Raw genomic sequence first — 14,143 nt, 5'->3', positions numbered from 1 at the left:
TTCACTGTTTGCTATATATTTTTATATGTTTATGTGTGTTTTTTTATTTATTATTGGCTATATGTCGAAGTGTCTCTGCGCAAGACACTGAACCCCTAACAGCCCCTTCCCCTCCCCAGCTGTGCAGTGCCAGTACAAAGCCTGGTAGAAATTGGGGAGGGTTGCGTCAGGAAGGTCATCAGGTTTAAAACTGTACCAAATCAACATGTGGACAATGATCCGCTGTGGCGACACTGAACTCAGGGGATAAACCGAAAGGACAAAAACATTTTATAAAAATTATTATTTTTTCTCTTTTTGTTGTGTTTTAGCTAATTTATATGAATGTACTATCACTTTTCTCATTAATAAGTATTATACAGTATATATGCTTAGAACATGTTTATATCCTCAGTATGTTTACTCTGTACATTCTCATCCACATCCCACCTGTTATTTCTTTTATGATTATATCCTGTCTGCTCATCCTCACTTCTCCAACCCTGATGCACCTGCACAAGCAAACATACACTATACATAGGTCACACATGTCTTGTATTTTTGCCGTATCTCACACTGTTGTTATGATGTTATGTTTTGTATTGTGTGACTGTACTTTTTTTTTTGGTGAATTAAAAAAAAAGTTGCCACTTAGAACATGGCAGGTTCAATCAGTTCTGTAATAAACTCTTTACAACTTGATTGAAGTAGATCTGAAACCTTTTACACATGTTTATCTAAGTTGGTTTGAAATCTGACTTTTCATATTAATATAAGATACTGTTCAAATTACAGAAACTGGTTACAGTTCAGCAGGACTCTGAAAGATTGAGGAGTGTTTTCTAAAGATCACTAATACAACAGCTACAGCAATAACAACAAGCAGACCAGCAACTGACAGACCAGGTATCAGTCCAACATGTCCATCTTTGTCTCCTCCATTCTTAGTGTTTCCAGCTTCACCACCTGTAAGAAGAGAATGAGATGTGAGGTGTCAGGTAGGTGATGAATCCATTTCCTCTTCAAACTCCTGTCAGACATTATCTACTGCACTTTGATCCCATCACTCATAGCAGCTGTTTGCTACAAAGTCTCATCAGCAACATCTTTAGAAAACACCAACATCTGATCTGTGATGGTTCGCTCTCACATCAACAACCAGGAAGCAGCTTCACCTCTGATCCACACACACACACACACACACACACACACACACACACACACACACAGACGCACACACACACACACTCACCTGAGTCTATGACTTTCAGGGTGATGGTGGTGATGAGCTCAGACCTGCCTCCATATCCAACATAACACTCATATTTTCCAGTATCATTGATGCTGCTGTTTCTCAGAATCACAGAAACGTCTCCGTCCTTCATCTGAGGGTCTCTCAGCTCAGCTCGCCCATGAAAAGATGGATGCTGGTAGTTTTCATATAAGCGCTCGTCTCTGTAGTAGTAGACGTAATCCTGTGATTTCAAGTCTGGTTTGTTCCACTCTAACAGTTCGATGACGCCTCTGCTGGGACCCCAACACTGAAGAGTAATATCATCTCCAGTCTTCACTGTGATCTGTTGATGGTCTGAACAAAAACCATAAAATCCAGATCAAAACACAAAGTTAAACAGTTGATGACGTCAAATTCTCACAGCTTTAAAGTCACAACTTGGATCAGTGCAGTTTGTTGACATGATGTGGAAAAATCCTGACAAACAGTGATGTGGAGGAGACGTGCGTTTAAAAAAATAATAAAACGGCAAGAATGACGCAACCGCGGTGCACGTAGGCTTTGAGGCACCGTCTGCATCCAGCATGAATTTCTCTTTATTCTACAGCACAATAAAAAGAAATAACCATAAATTAGTGGTGGAGAAAATGACCCTTTATCAATATAAAATGTCTCAGTGTCTTGAAGCGTTTGACAGTTAGAAATAGTGACACGTGCTGCCAAATCTTCGATACAGATAAATACAGAAACATGTAAAGAAGAAAAGATGGGATTATGCTGCCACCTTTGTCATTTTGGTCAATAAAGTCTGCACAATGAAATCATATCATTTGAAAGACACGTTCCAACTGTGAATGAGCAGAATGAGAATCAGATCTGATGTTCAACATTAAAGCGACACGTTTCTTTCAAAGCTTTGAAAGAAAAGACAGAAGAACAGAGAAGATCAGTCAGCACAAGTCAAACAGCCTCGCAGGACGTTTTCATCATATTCAAGCCCGATCCGATCCGCTTACCTTCAGAAGCTGAACATTTCCCCCAAAATGTGAGGAGACAAACTAAGAAGATCCTTCTGGACTCACGCATCCTTTTCTTCTGCTATTCTCATTTTCATTTCGTTACCCACCGAAATAACGGAGGTGTTGTCAATAGTGTAACTGAAATAGCTTTTGGCGGGTTTTTTTTATTTTCTTCTTCTTCTTCTTTTTCTTCTTCTTCTTCTTTGAGGTTTTATGCCAGCCGACATCCCATCTGTCGCATTGCCGCCATCTTCTGGTTTCAATCTCTCACTACAAATACTATAATGTCATATTCCTGAGATCAGGTTTATTCTATTCTAAAACTGAACATTGCACCTCTACATTTATTATTTGGCTCCAGTTTGTCCTTTAAAAAAACAAACTGACTAAAATCAACAACAAAATTAGACAAAACTAAGGGGGTAACATGTAGGAGGAGTGGGGTCTTTCTCCCATTTTGTGGACAGGGGCTCATATTCTCATAATCTGTCCAAGGCTCAGATTGTTAACATCCACCATGGACATCTGGTCAAGAATGAAAGAGACACTTTAAGCCTTTATCCAATCAAACTATAGTGAGTGTGATCTATGATACAGAAATACACAGAATAAACAGATGAAATGTAATTATTACTTTTTATTGCTATTTCTCCCATGATCCAGCAGAGGGCGCTCAATGACTCAATGACTGGGTCTTTGTTGATTATATCTACAGTAAATCCATGACTTTACCCAGACGGTGGATCTGAAAATCAATAAAAACTTGGCTCACATTGTTTATTATCTCTTTGTGTATTTCAGAATAAAACTGTGTGTCAGTGCACTGAAAACTTAATTAATCTTGTGCCGTTGCCAAACCCGGTAGAAATTTCAGAGGGTTGAAGAAGGTCACCCGGCGTAAAAACTGCCAAATCAACATGCAGACAATGATCCGCTGTGGGGACCCTGAACTCACATGATTCTCATGTTTCTTCAAGCATTGACCCTCAATACTATGAGCAAAATAGGAGACTTTCAACATGGACGACTGGAACCTCTTCCAGGGCAACCGAGGATCGAGGAAATGTTCAGTTACGGGAATTGGAATCAATTGTGTGGTGCTTTTTTAGACAGCAGCTGCTAGAGGACGCAGTGATAGCACTGCTGACTGAAAAGGTCAACGTGAACAGCAAGAAACATACAGACTGAGGAATCGCATTGAAACAGAAATGATGGAGAAAGTGAAATCAACCAGTGTTGAGCTCGTTATTCAAAGAAGTGTAATATACTGCATTACTCATTAGTCGTCTCTCTGTACAAAATTGCATGTTCTCCCCGAGCTTGTGTGGGTTTCCTCTGGTTTTCTCCCACAGTCCAAACACATGCATGTTAGGTTCATTGGTGAATCTCAAATTGCCTGTAGGTGTGAATGTGAGTTGAGACACAGCCAGTCAAGTCATAAAGTTTGAGAGACACACGCATAAAATGTGTCAATGATAAGAAAAAGTCCTGTTGTTTCTCCATGTTGTCCTGGTCACTGCAGAAACAGCAGCAGGACTCTGACAGATTGAGGAGTAAGAACAAAACAGTTCTTATGTTTCCTGCTAATGTGGGATGTGAAAGATGATTTCACGTGAAATTTCTTGCTACAATTAGGAAACAGGAAAACTTTCTACCATCTAAGAAAGCAAAAAAACCTCAACTCTAACTTCCTACTCCTCCAAACTCTACTCTCTTCTACTGGCTTCTCCTCCCATTGCCACTCACTTTTTATAGAGTTTTTACCATAAAGTCCACCCTGTTTTTTAATCTTTCACCCACTCATGTTTTTGTGTCATTGATATGCTTTTACATTTGTGCATCTAAGTTTCCACTCACGTGGTTTTGTGTCTCTCACCTTGCAGCTGTACACAGGCAGTCAAGTGGGTCTATTCACTAAACTATAAAATTACATTATGATAATGTGGTAAACAATGTGGCAAACTTGTCATCTACTTGTCATCACTAATGTGATGTTGATTATTTCCTTTCATTAGTTTTTTTGTGAGACAGTTGGTTCTAACTTGTCTCTCTGGTGAAACAGTGTTCACTGAAACATGACTAATGTTTGACAGGTTTCGGTGCAGAAATGCTGCAAAGGAAGAATAGATGTTGTGGTTTGGAGCTCGCCAACGATTCACCTCACAAACTGACCATGTGCCACTGCTGCTGTATTTCTGTATTTGATGGTTTAGTTTTGTGATGAGTTGATTCTTTAATTCCAGAAACAGAACTTTACACCAGCACCTGAGGCATAAATATATTTAAATAAATGACTCTGCTGAAATGGTTACTCCACTTTTTTTAAATAACCTAATGTCCTAATTCATTTTTGAGACGTGTTTTTACCCACAGTAATGAAGCTGTTTGGTAAAAATCAGAGATATCAAGCCCCTTAGTCCTAAAATGTATCATATATAACATTATCTGACTGATGTGAGTTTCATCATGCAAGGTGGGGGTGACACTTTATATTACACCTACAAGCTGGTGTGAATATTTTGTGCGTTAGAAGAAGTACAGGAAACTGCTGTTACAAAGCTAAGACATGTGCATTTGGGGGTCAGCATGTGAGATTGTACTTTTTAGATGTTATTGTACATAATTACAAAGTACAAATAGAGTAACTGCTCTTTAATAACAGTTACAATGTGATATGAAATAAAACCATGTGGTTCAATGTTGATTAAATGAAACAATATACTAAACATGTAGCTTGTACTTGAGTGAGTTAGTATTTTACTGACTGACTGTTTAGTATTTTAAACATATCCTGTAAAACTAAACTACTTTATAGTTACAGCTATAAAGACACGTTCTTCTTCTAAATCTTCCAGCAACAACCACAATGTAGAACAGCAAACTATATTAGAATAAATAATAATTACAATTATTTCATTTGTTAGAAACACTTTATTCCTGCCTGAATGGTGTAATGAAAAATGATTAGTATCAATGATAAACAATTTTACACATGCAGTTATTAAATGAGTAGTAAACAGGTATTAAAAGTAGAATTGCAGTTTATTTATAGATGTTCAGACCAATACTCCCATTGCTGCAGCTCATCTACAAACCAACAACAGCCTGACGGTTAATAAAAGTACAGGAAATAAAAAATTAAACACAAAATGCCGGAAAGTACTTAATCAAATTGGTTAAGTTGATTTATTAGAGATTTAAAAATTGAATAATGATGTAAAATTATGAGAACAAACAACCAGACATGTAAATAGTTTGAAAGAATATATGTGTCTGGTGGGAGGAGCTGTGTGAACCAGTTGCAGGCAGCAGGTCCGTGATCGGACTAAAGGTGTGAAGGTGTCGATGTTGACCTCACTGAAGAGTAGTTGTTCTCACTGTTGAGTAAAGTGCAGCTGGATCAGTCTCTGCAAAATAAGATACAGATCACATTACTTTAAGTACTACAGCTGATACCAGTACTGTTAGTTCATTTACTGCTCTGCTACATTAGGATTCATTTTCTTATAGAGATTCGAAAAGTTCAAGTTTTTTCTTTTTTAACACCTCTGATGTGCATGATGCTGCACGACATTTAGTTACAAGCATTTCACACATTTAACCACATTATAAACAAACACAATGCAAAGTGTCATCAGCTGAAGCAGAACATGCAGTGAGAAACCAAACCAGCTTCCGGTCAGAGCTCACTTCAAGCAGCAGGAGGAAGTAAAAAACCAAACAACTATAATGTTAAAGTTTGAGATTCGAGGTGCAGAAAGCACAAAGCCTTGGATCTGTCTTTGTCCAAAACCAACTAAAAACACATCAGTGAGCCCTATTTGTACTGGATCACATGTTCCTGTATCACCATGAACACACACCCTGGTTCTATTCACTCAGTTCCACATTCACAGTCCTGCTGATCGATCGGCTGCTGAAAATAGTTCTGTGGAAACTCTCAACTTCCTCCTGTTTGATACAATCTGCAGTAGCTGTTTTAGGAAATTGCTGAGAGAATGTTGAAGTCAAACACATTTTATGATTAAAAGAGACGTGATTAGCCCCAGAATGAACTATCATGTACAGACTAGCTCTTCAACTCGTACGTTGGTTGGTAGGCAGCCTCTCTACCAACAAAGACTGTCTGTACTTCATATGTTACTCAACAATCATGTTGCTTTTGGTCACTTCAGTGAAGTTAAGTGTCTATAAGAAAAGTAGTGAATGGTACAAACTACTGTTAGTGCCGTGTTCCACTGTAGTGATGATTATAATAATAGTATTAAAACAGGAACATATTATATAGAACTGTGCAGTGCTGGTCCAAGCCCGGTAGAAATTGGGGAGGGTTGTGTCAGGAAGGTCATCAGGTGTAAAACCTGTGCTAAATCAGCATGTGGACAATGATCCACTGAGGCGACACTGAACTCACTCTTAAAAAAAAAAAAAAATAATTAAAGAAGCTTCACTAACACATCACAAAACAAACAAAAAAACATCACCTTTGCTTCGTCTGCTGGACTTTTGTTGGTGATGTTTATGACGCCGTATTTTGACGTCACTGTATGTGATGTCATCTGTGATGGTCTCTGCTCCGACTTTCATTTCATCAGCTGCAATGAATCAAAGTATAATTTACTAACATTGTTATCAGACACTTAATTTATGAAAGTCAAATGGCATTTTGACCCTTTGGGGATGTTTAGAAGCCCCCTGGCTGCTGTGTTGGAGGTCTCTCTAGAAAATGAGAGGGTCTCTGAGACAGAGGCTCTGACTACACTTGAACGCACTAAAAAGCAGCTTTTGCCTTCTAAGCCTTCTACAAATCTATGAATAATAATATTTTTACTAAGACTAACCATGTAGTTCTGGGCCTAAACCTCACAAAGTTGACTTTATCCCTCAATGTAATAATAATCTAGAGTTAAGCAGCCACCAGAGAATGCGCTTATATAGAGACACTGTTTGATCCTATTGAAAAGAACTCTGGCAGCTATAATGGGTTTGTTATTTCAGCAGATTCCTGCTGCCTTAGAAGAGCTATTTCAAGACTACTATGCTGCTATGGGTTGAATGAGACGCTGATTATGAGCATTTAGGTTCTGACTTGATGGATGTTAAGATGCAGTTGGAGGGAGAAGGACATCTGTTTGAGGGGGAGACTGACAAGACGATCAGTGTAACATCAATAGAAGAAGTAGCCATTGTACCAGACCACTGTGGTACCTGTCTCCACAAGAGCAGGAAAAGATGGAATCAATAGTCAATTGGAGCTTTTGATTTAATTAAGAGAAATAGAATTTCCACTCTAAAACAAAACTAAATGTAAAATCAGGATTTTTGCTTATCACCTTTCTGTTTTCTCATGTTGTCTCACCAGTAGAACCAGTAATGTCAGTAGAATCAGACCACAAACAGGTGCTACACAATACGACACACGGAGAAGGTTCAATTTGGTTGAAGTGGAATGAGGAACGAGTCATCAATTCAGAAGTGATGCTGCGTAGTGACTCCAGTGATGACATCATCATAGTCATCAGCCAATCCCTGAGTTGGGGTGGGCGAGATTGTCACCATGGAGACGGGCAGGTGATTTCCTACAGTCAGTGGAGAAAAGTAAGAGAAGCAGTTAATGTATCAACAGTTAAAACATGAAAAGTTCTATTAGAAACAACTGTGAGTGACGAGTGTTACCTGTGGGTCTGTGTCCATATAAAGACACCATGAGGACAGTGGAGATGAAGTATGGACAGAACACCACCAGGTGGAGGAGCAGTCTGAACGAGAGATGGAGGGAGGTAGCAGCAGGGGACGGTGTTGATTTAAGGGGTGTGGTAGATGGAGGTGGTGTTGTAGGTTTTTCTGTAGAGAGAATCACCTGTTCAGGTGAACATGTGGATGAAATAAGTGTTGAAATCAAAGTGAAGCTCCTGACCTGTGACGTAGATCCAGCTGGGTGGAGACTCTCCATAACTGCTGATGTGACACTTGTAGAGGCCTTCATCAGACTTGGTAACATGGTGGATGGTCATGTGACCTGTAGGCTCAGTCCTGATGAGGGAGCCATCTTTATAGAAATCAGCTGGGAGCTTGGAGGGAGGCCTCTTTGTTTGACAGTGCAGAGAGACATCATGTCCCTCCATCACAGGGAGGACAGGACTCTGCAGGATCACTGCTCCACCTCAACACAGAGACAAACTACAGCATTTCATCCATTTCCACACAGCTTCATCAACACTAACTCCACAGTCTGATCTTACCAGTGACAGTGATGGTGATGCTGTTACTGGTTGATCCGTCTCTGGACTCACACCAGTAAACTCCACTGTCCAATTCGACAACGTTGCTGATTTTACAGAAAAACCTATTTGATTTTCCCCATCCACCTCCACACTGTAGCATGGTGTCTATAGTTGTGTTCCTCCTCACTGTCCACCCAGCAGTGCTGTCGACGTCCTCACAGCTCACATTGAGGGATTGACCATCAAAGAACTGAGCACTGTTGGGACTCACAATCAGATGAACTGTGAGAGTTTCAGTGCATTTGAGGAAAAATGGTAGAAAGTAACAATAATCAGACCAACAACAATGTCATACAGTAGTATTAGCAGTATATAGAAAGTATTTGGTCTTAAGTGTCCACTGAGTAACAGTCCATGAAGATACTTTCTTTAGTTTTCATTAACTTATAAAGAGGAAGTTTAGCAGTGTTTCAGATTCAAGTTACTTTATAAAACAACATGTTTTCATTATGTGTATTGACTCCATTCATTTTAACTAGTTCATTAAAAGTTAGCATCTGTTCTACATGTGCAGAGTGAACTTAAGCTGCATCTTTACTCTTTTTGTTTACAATAATACCCAAGTGTCTTCATGGACTCTTGCTTTATAGACAATATTTAACAATCCAAAGCCAATTTCTTTTTAACTATTGTTCCCTTAGAAATCCCATCACTACACTTTGCTCTCACTTGCAGAATATTGTCCATATAGGCCCAGAGAAACCAGTAAGAGTTCAGAGTAAACATACTTTGAAATATTAGGATGTGTGTAATACACATATTATGCTTCATGTGTAAAATCAGCAGTTTGACCATTTAACAGCTGATGAATATTGGATGACAAATGTACCAACCTTGGTTTGTTGAGCCCCACAGCAGTGAAGTCACAACTACACAAACACAAAGAGAAAAGACAGTCGGCTAATTTGGAGATTTGCATGTAGAGTATTTACTTACAGTAACATTTCATTAAATATGGATGTGGATGTAATAAGTGGGTTTACAGACAATAGAGTGAATATTTACATGGTTGTTTGAGATCAACAGTATAAAGCCAGTAAATAGATAATAAATCAATAAATATTGAATACGACTTTAAATTAAATTTAAATTACTTTGTAAAATCTTTATGTGATGTTGTCTCAGCTAATCTAATTTTTTTTATTTTTACAAATTATATATTTATACTTACTATATTTCATCTATTTTTGTCCTTTCACCTTACCCCGTGAGTTCAGTTATTTTAAATCTCATTTCGTGTTTGATACCATAACCTTTTCTGTCATGTTGTGCTGTATCTCATCACCACTACTTTTATGAAGTTCAGCATAGATTTAACAAATACAGACTGTACTTACAGAGTAGCAGCTGGATACATCGTTGGTCCATTGTACAACTTGATGAGACGTCTGCACTTAGTTTGGTAACAGCTGCTTTACCCGCTTCCTTCCTTTTAGTCGGCAAGAAGTTGATGTGATGTCTCCAGCAGACGACAGTAAAGAACCACCCCAGACATACTGACATCACTACTTATATAAACCAATCAGGTAAAACATTATGACCAGCTGTGCAGTCTGATACAGTGGCTCTGCCATGAGTTCTACTTTTACAAGCTTATGATTTCTCAGCTTTTAGGTTAAAACTGTCAGAAAGGTGATAATTATTGAGGTCAAAGTGGGTCGTGGAGTTCTACTGCAGTGCATGATAAGAAGAGGTGGTTCTAATGTTTTAACGCCACATTCATTTTAAATAGTTTGGCCAGAACATAGTTTAAGAATAACAATAAAAACAAAAGCATATGTGTCTAAACTAAACTAAAACAACTGACAGGTCACTATTATTCAATATTAATTACGAGTTAAACAAAATGTTATAGAAGCATTAATGGCATCATTCATTCTGTACAAAATGTTTGTCTTGTGTTCCAAATTAAAATGGAAACACAGAAAAGATGGTTTCCTGTCACGGTTTTGGTTAAGGAAGGACCCAAGTGAAGAGACTCGAGGGGCTTTAGTGACAGATGTAAATAGTGAACAGAAGTTGCTCCTAACAGGAGGCTACTAGGAACCGGACACAGAACAAAGGAGACTCAGACAAACTAACCAAAGGGACCAGAACATGAGGGGGATTAACTTAATAGAAAGTCAGATGGTAACATGATTTACATAACTTCAGGAAATAATAAGGCTCGGATAAACATAAAAACTACTAACAGCTAAGTACACGGAGGGGGACTAAGGAAAACTGATAAACAGAGGAAAACCAGATAAATAAGGCACAGACACACATAAAAGTCACTACACAGGTAAAGACACGAGGAAGTCTAAGGAAACTAACAGATAAACTAAATTAACAAGACACGGAAAAACAAAACTGCAAACAGCAACATCACCAAACCTCAGACCAAAGGGGAAAACTGCACAGGGTCCAGAATACAGACGTCCAGGAGAAACAAGAGTCCATGAAACACACAAACAGCTTTTACCTAGAGTCCAGAGTCTGAGGGGTTGGAGACGGTAATAATGACGACAATGAAGACGGAACCAACAACAGCAGTGATCACGTTAACAACGACGAGGATCTGGCAGGACTGAACTTAAATAGAGGAGGGAATAAAGCTGGACAAAAAGAACCAGGGACAGGAAGTAGGGAGAAGGGGCCACAAAATAAAAGTCCAAAACCAGGAAGTATGGTGTCACCATGACAGTTTCCATATTGTCTGACAGAGTTGCAGTTTGTGTGCGTGTTATTTCAATGGATCAGCAATTTTACTGCTTTACCACAGAGAATGTGTTGGTTCACCTGCTCAGAGGAAAAAATGTGACTGCTCTCAGAAACGTTATATGAAGAGTTGATAAATGAGGCCCCTGAACTGAACCAAACCACCCATGGAACTGTTCCCTGTGTCAACCAGCAGGTGGCAGAACTAGATAATAACAGTTCTATGTGAGTTCAGCTGATAGCAGCTGTCTTCATCTGTTTCCTGCACATACAGGACAAATTTGTTGGTACAAACCATGTTTTTCTAAAATTACATTAAACCCACTAAATCCAGAAAGTATCATTCTTTTTATCAAAGAAATCAAACTCTGACTTTGCTTTTGATTTTTAATTGAAAAACAACCACAGTACAGGGTCAGAGGCCTGGAGCGGACAGCTGTGCCAAATGAAAGAACATCTGTCTGCACCTAACTGGATAGAAAAACAAGGTCCAGCCTCTTACCACTAAACAATTTCTCAAAAGGACGTCAAAACTAGTGCCCACACAAAAGCACATGGCCAAGATGGCAGCAAACAAAAGAAAGCCTCCAGACCAGGCCTGCAACTTTTCCAACTGTCTTCAAACAGTGGTGGCCCTGAACACACATCTGTCCTCTTCACAAAGCCAGAGCCCCTCACACACAGTCTCTCAACCTTTTATAGACTCTGGATGCTGATTGGCTCCCATCAATACAAACGAGCCAAAATGGTGGAATCCTGCTAAAGTACACTGCCCCCTATGTCCCTGACACGAAACAATGATCACATTACAATAAAGAGGATTGTTCCAAAAGTTACTAATAAAGCAGAAATTGTTTGCGTCTCACTCAAAAACCTTTAGAACTGACTGTCTCTGCACTGCTGCCATGTTTAGTGTGTCTGGGTCACAGGACAATTTGCCAGCATCTCTACACATTCAGTTATGGAAAACACACAAATCTCTAGTTTCACACTGATGAAAACAAACTGTTTGGGAGATTTGATCATCAACATCAAAAACACATTTAAAATCACCAAATACAGTGAGGCTCCCGTTCATGTTCAGTTGTGGGAAAGTTTAATTCAGAAAATGTCAAGAATAGAAGCAGGTTTTCACAAGGAATCATTCAGGACACAGACAAGTTCTTCTTTGCTTTACACTCAATATAGAAGCCTCAGAAATCTGAGACATTTTACAGCTACATCTGTCATTCACCTGCACTTTCAGCAGGTTAGTATGAATTCTGCTCTGTGGATCTTTTTCTAAAGATCAGAAAAGTAAAAACACCAACAGCAACAAGAATCACACCAACAACTGACAAACCCACTATCAGTCCAACATGTCCTCTGTTGTTTCCATCTGATTCTTCTTCATTCATATGTCCAGCTCCATCACCTGTAAGAAGAGAATGAGGTGTGAGGTGTCAGGTAGGTGATGAATCCATTTCCTCTTCAAACTCCTGTCAGACATTATCTACTGCACTTTGATCCCATCACTCATAGCAGCTGTTTGCTACAAAGTCTCATCAGCAACATCTTTAGAAAACACAAACGTCTGATCTGTGATGGTTCACTCTCACATCAACAACCAGGAAGCAGCTTCACCTCTGATCCACACACACACACACACACACACACACACACACACACACACCTGAGTCTTTGACTGTCTGGGTGATGTTGCTGATTAGCTCAGACCTGCCTCCATATCTAACATAACACTTGTAATGTGCTGTCAGAGGCAGTGGAAGCTTGACAACATGTGTGAGACTCTTCTAGGACTGAAAACAGTTGGAGCCATTCATCAGGCAGATTTCCTCTTTTTAGAAAGGGGCTGTGAAGCTTTTGAAGGAGGAGGAGATGAGTTTTCCTCCTGCAAATAGACATTGTATGAAATAACTGAGGATGAATAAATCAAAGTTTAAACCACTGAAACAGCACAAATTTGATCCATGTTGTTTTTAAGTGTTAAATTTCTAACATTAGGGCCAAAACATGTGTTCTGCTGTGGACCGAGCGCCGTCCACAACAATCACATTTACGAACAAACCTGAGATGGAAATGAACCTAAACCTAAGATTTTCCAGTTTCTCTGGGTGTTTTTGCATAAATTAGTCATGAAATGTGATCTAGTCGTCACCAAACAGTCAAACAGTCAAGATCTGTCATGTCTGTATTGAACACAGCCATCAAACAAAGTGATGGTGGATTTATTTTATTCCACGTTTCTCAACTTAGCCGATAACGGACTCATTCCACAACACTCATTTGCAAATAGTAATTTCACAATATCAATTCCAGCAAACAAGGTAAGAAACCGTGTGCCCCCACAGATCCACACTGAACCTTTCACTTCTGCCTTGTAGTCGGTTCTTTCTGTCCCCAACAGCTTGGTCTGTTCTTTCTAAAGGCTGAGCTGAACTAAATCTCGTCACAAACTGTCTGTGTACATAGTTGCTACGAGAACTAGTTAAACAAACTTAAATAGCAAACTTCAAAGGCAGCTATATGACGTAATTAATGACATCATCAGTTCGCTTATACACAAGCTTCTTAATCTAACTAACTTACAATACACAATATAAACAAAAACAGAGGCTCATACATTGACTTTCTCTCTTCTTTCTACTAATCAGTAACTGAAATATTAAAATCAGACAGCACTAACATAACTCGAAAAAATGTGAGGAGACAAACTAAGAAGATCCTTCTGGACTCACACATCTTTTTCTTCTGCTTTTCTTTTTATTTCTTAGCGCATTTAAAGTTCCCACCGAAATAACGGAGGCGTTGCCAACCAAGTACATAAACTAGCTATTCGCGGTCTTCATCTTCCTCATTTTCTTCTTCCTCTTCTTTTTCCTCTTTTTCATTTTCTTCTTCTTCTTTGAAATTTTATGGCGACCGAA

The 14,143-nt window shown here is 39.0% G+C and overlaps 2 protein-coding genes across 2 annotated transcripts; both read right to left on the bottom strand.

The window, feature by feature from the left end:
* Positions 1-592: 592 nt before the first annotated feature.
* On the bottom strand, positions 593-2,388 carry LOC137137866 (programmed cell death 1 ligand 1-like). Its single transcript, XM_067524656.1, has 3 exons — positions 2,230-2,388; positions 1,232-1,567; positions 593-945 (listed from the first exon to the last, which is right to left on the bottom strand). The coding sequence occupies exons 1-3, from the start codon at positions 2,297-2,299 to the stop codon at positions 782-784; spliced, it is 570 nt and encodes a 189-aa protein (XP_067380757.1). The 5' UTR covers positions 2,300-2,388; the 3' UTR covers positions 593-781.
* A 2,629-nt stretch (positions 2,389-5,017) lies between these two features.
* LOC137137819 (uncharacterized) lies at positions 5,018-14,091 on the bottom strand. The gene is made up of 9 exons (XM_067524514.1): positions 13,955-14,091; positions 9,854-12,630; positions 9,350-9,385; positions 8,475-8,738; positions 8,150-8,395; positions 7,909-8,076; positions 7,566-7,811; positions 6,717-6,827; positions 5,018-5,639 (listed from the first exon to the last, which is right to left on the bottom strand). Exons 2-7 carry the CDS (start codon positions 10,017-10,019, stop codon positions 7,702-7,704), a joined length of 990 nt encoding a protein of 329 aa, XP_067380615.1. The 5' UTR covers positions 10,020-12,630; positions 13,955-14,091; the 3' UTR covers positions 5,018-5,639; positions 6,717-6,827; positions 7,566-7,701.
* Positions 14,092-14,143: the final 52 nt, after the last annotated feature.

Source organism: Channa argus, chromosome 12 (genome assembly GCF_033026475.1).
Source record: "Channa argus isolate prfri chromosome 12, Channa argus male v1.0, whole genome shotgun sequence".
In the NCBI taxonomy this organism is placed as follows: Eukaryota; Metazoa; Chordata; class Actinopteri; order Anabantiformes; family Channidae; genus Channa; species Channa argus.
Note: the sequence above shows the minus strand (reverse complement) of the source record. Positions and strands in the feature narration are given on the sequence as shown.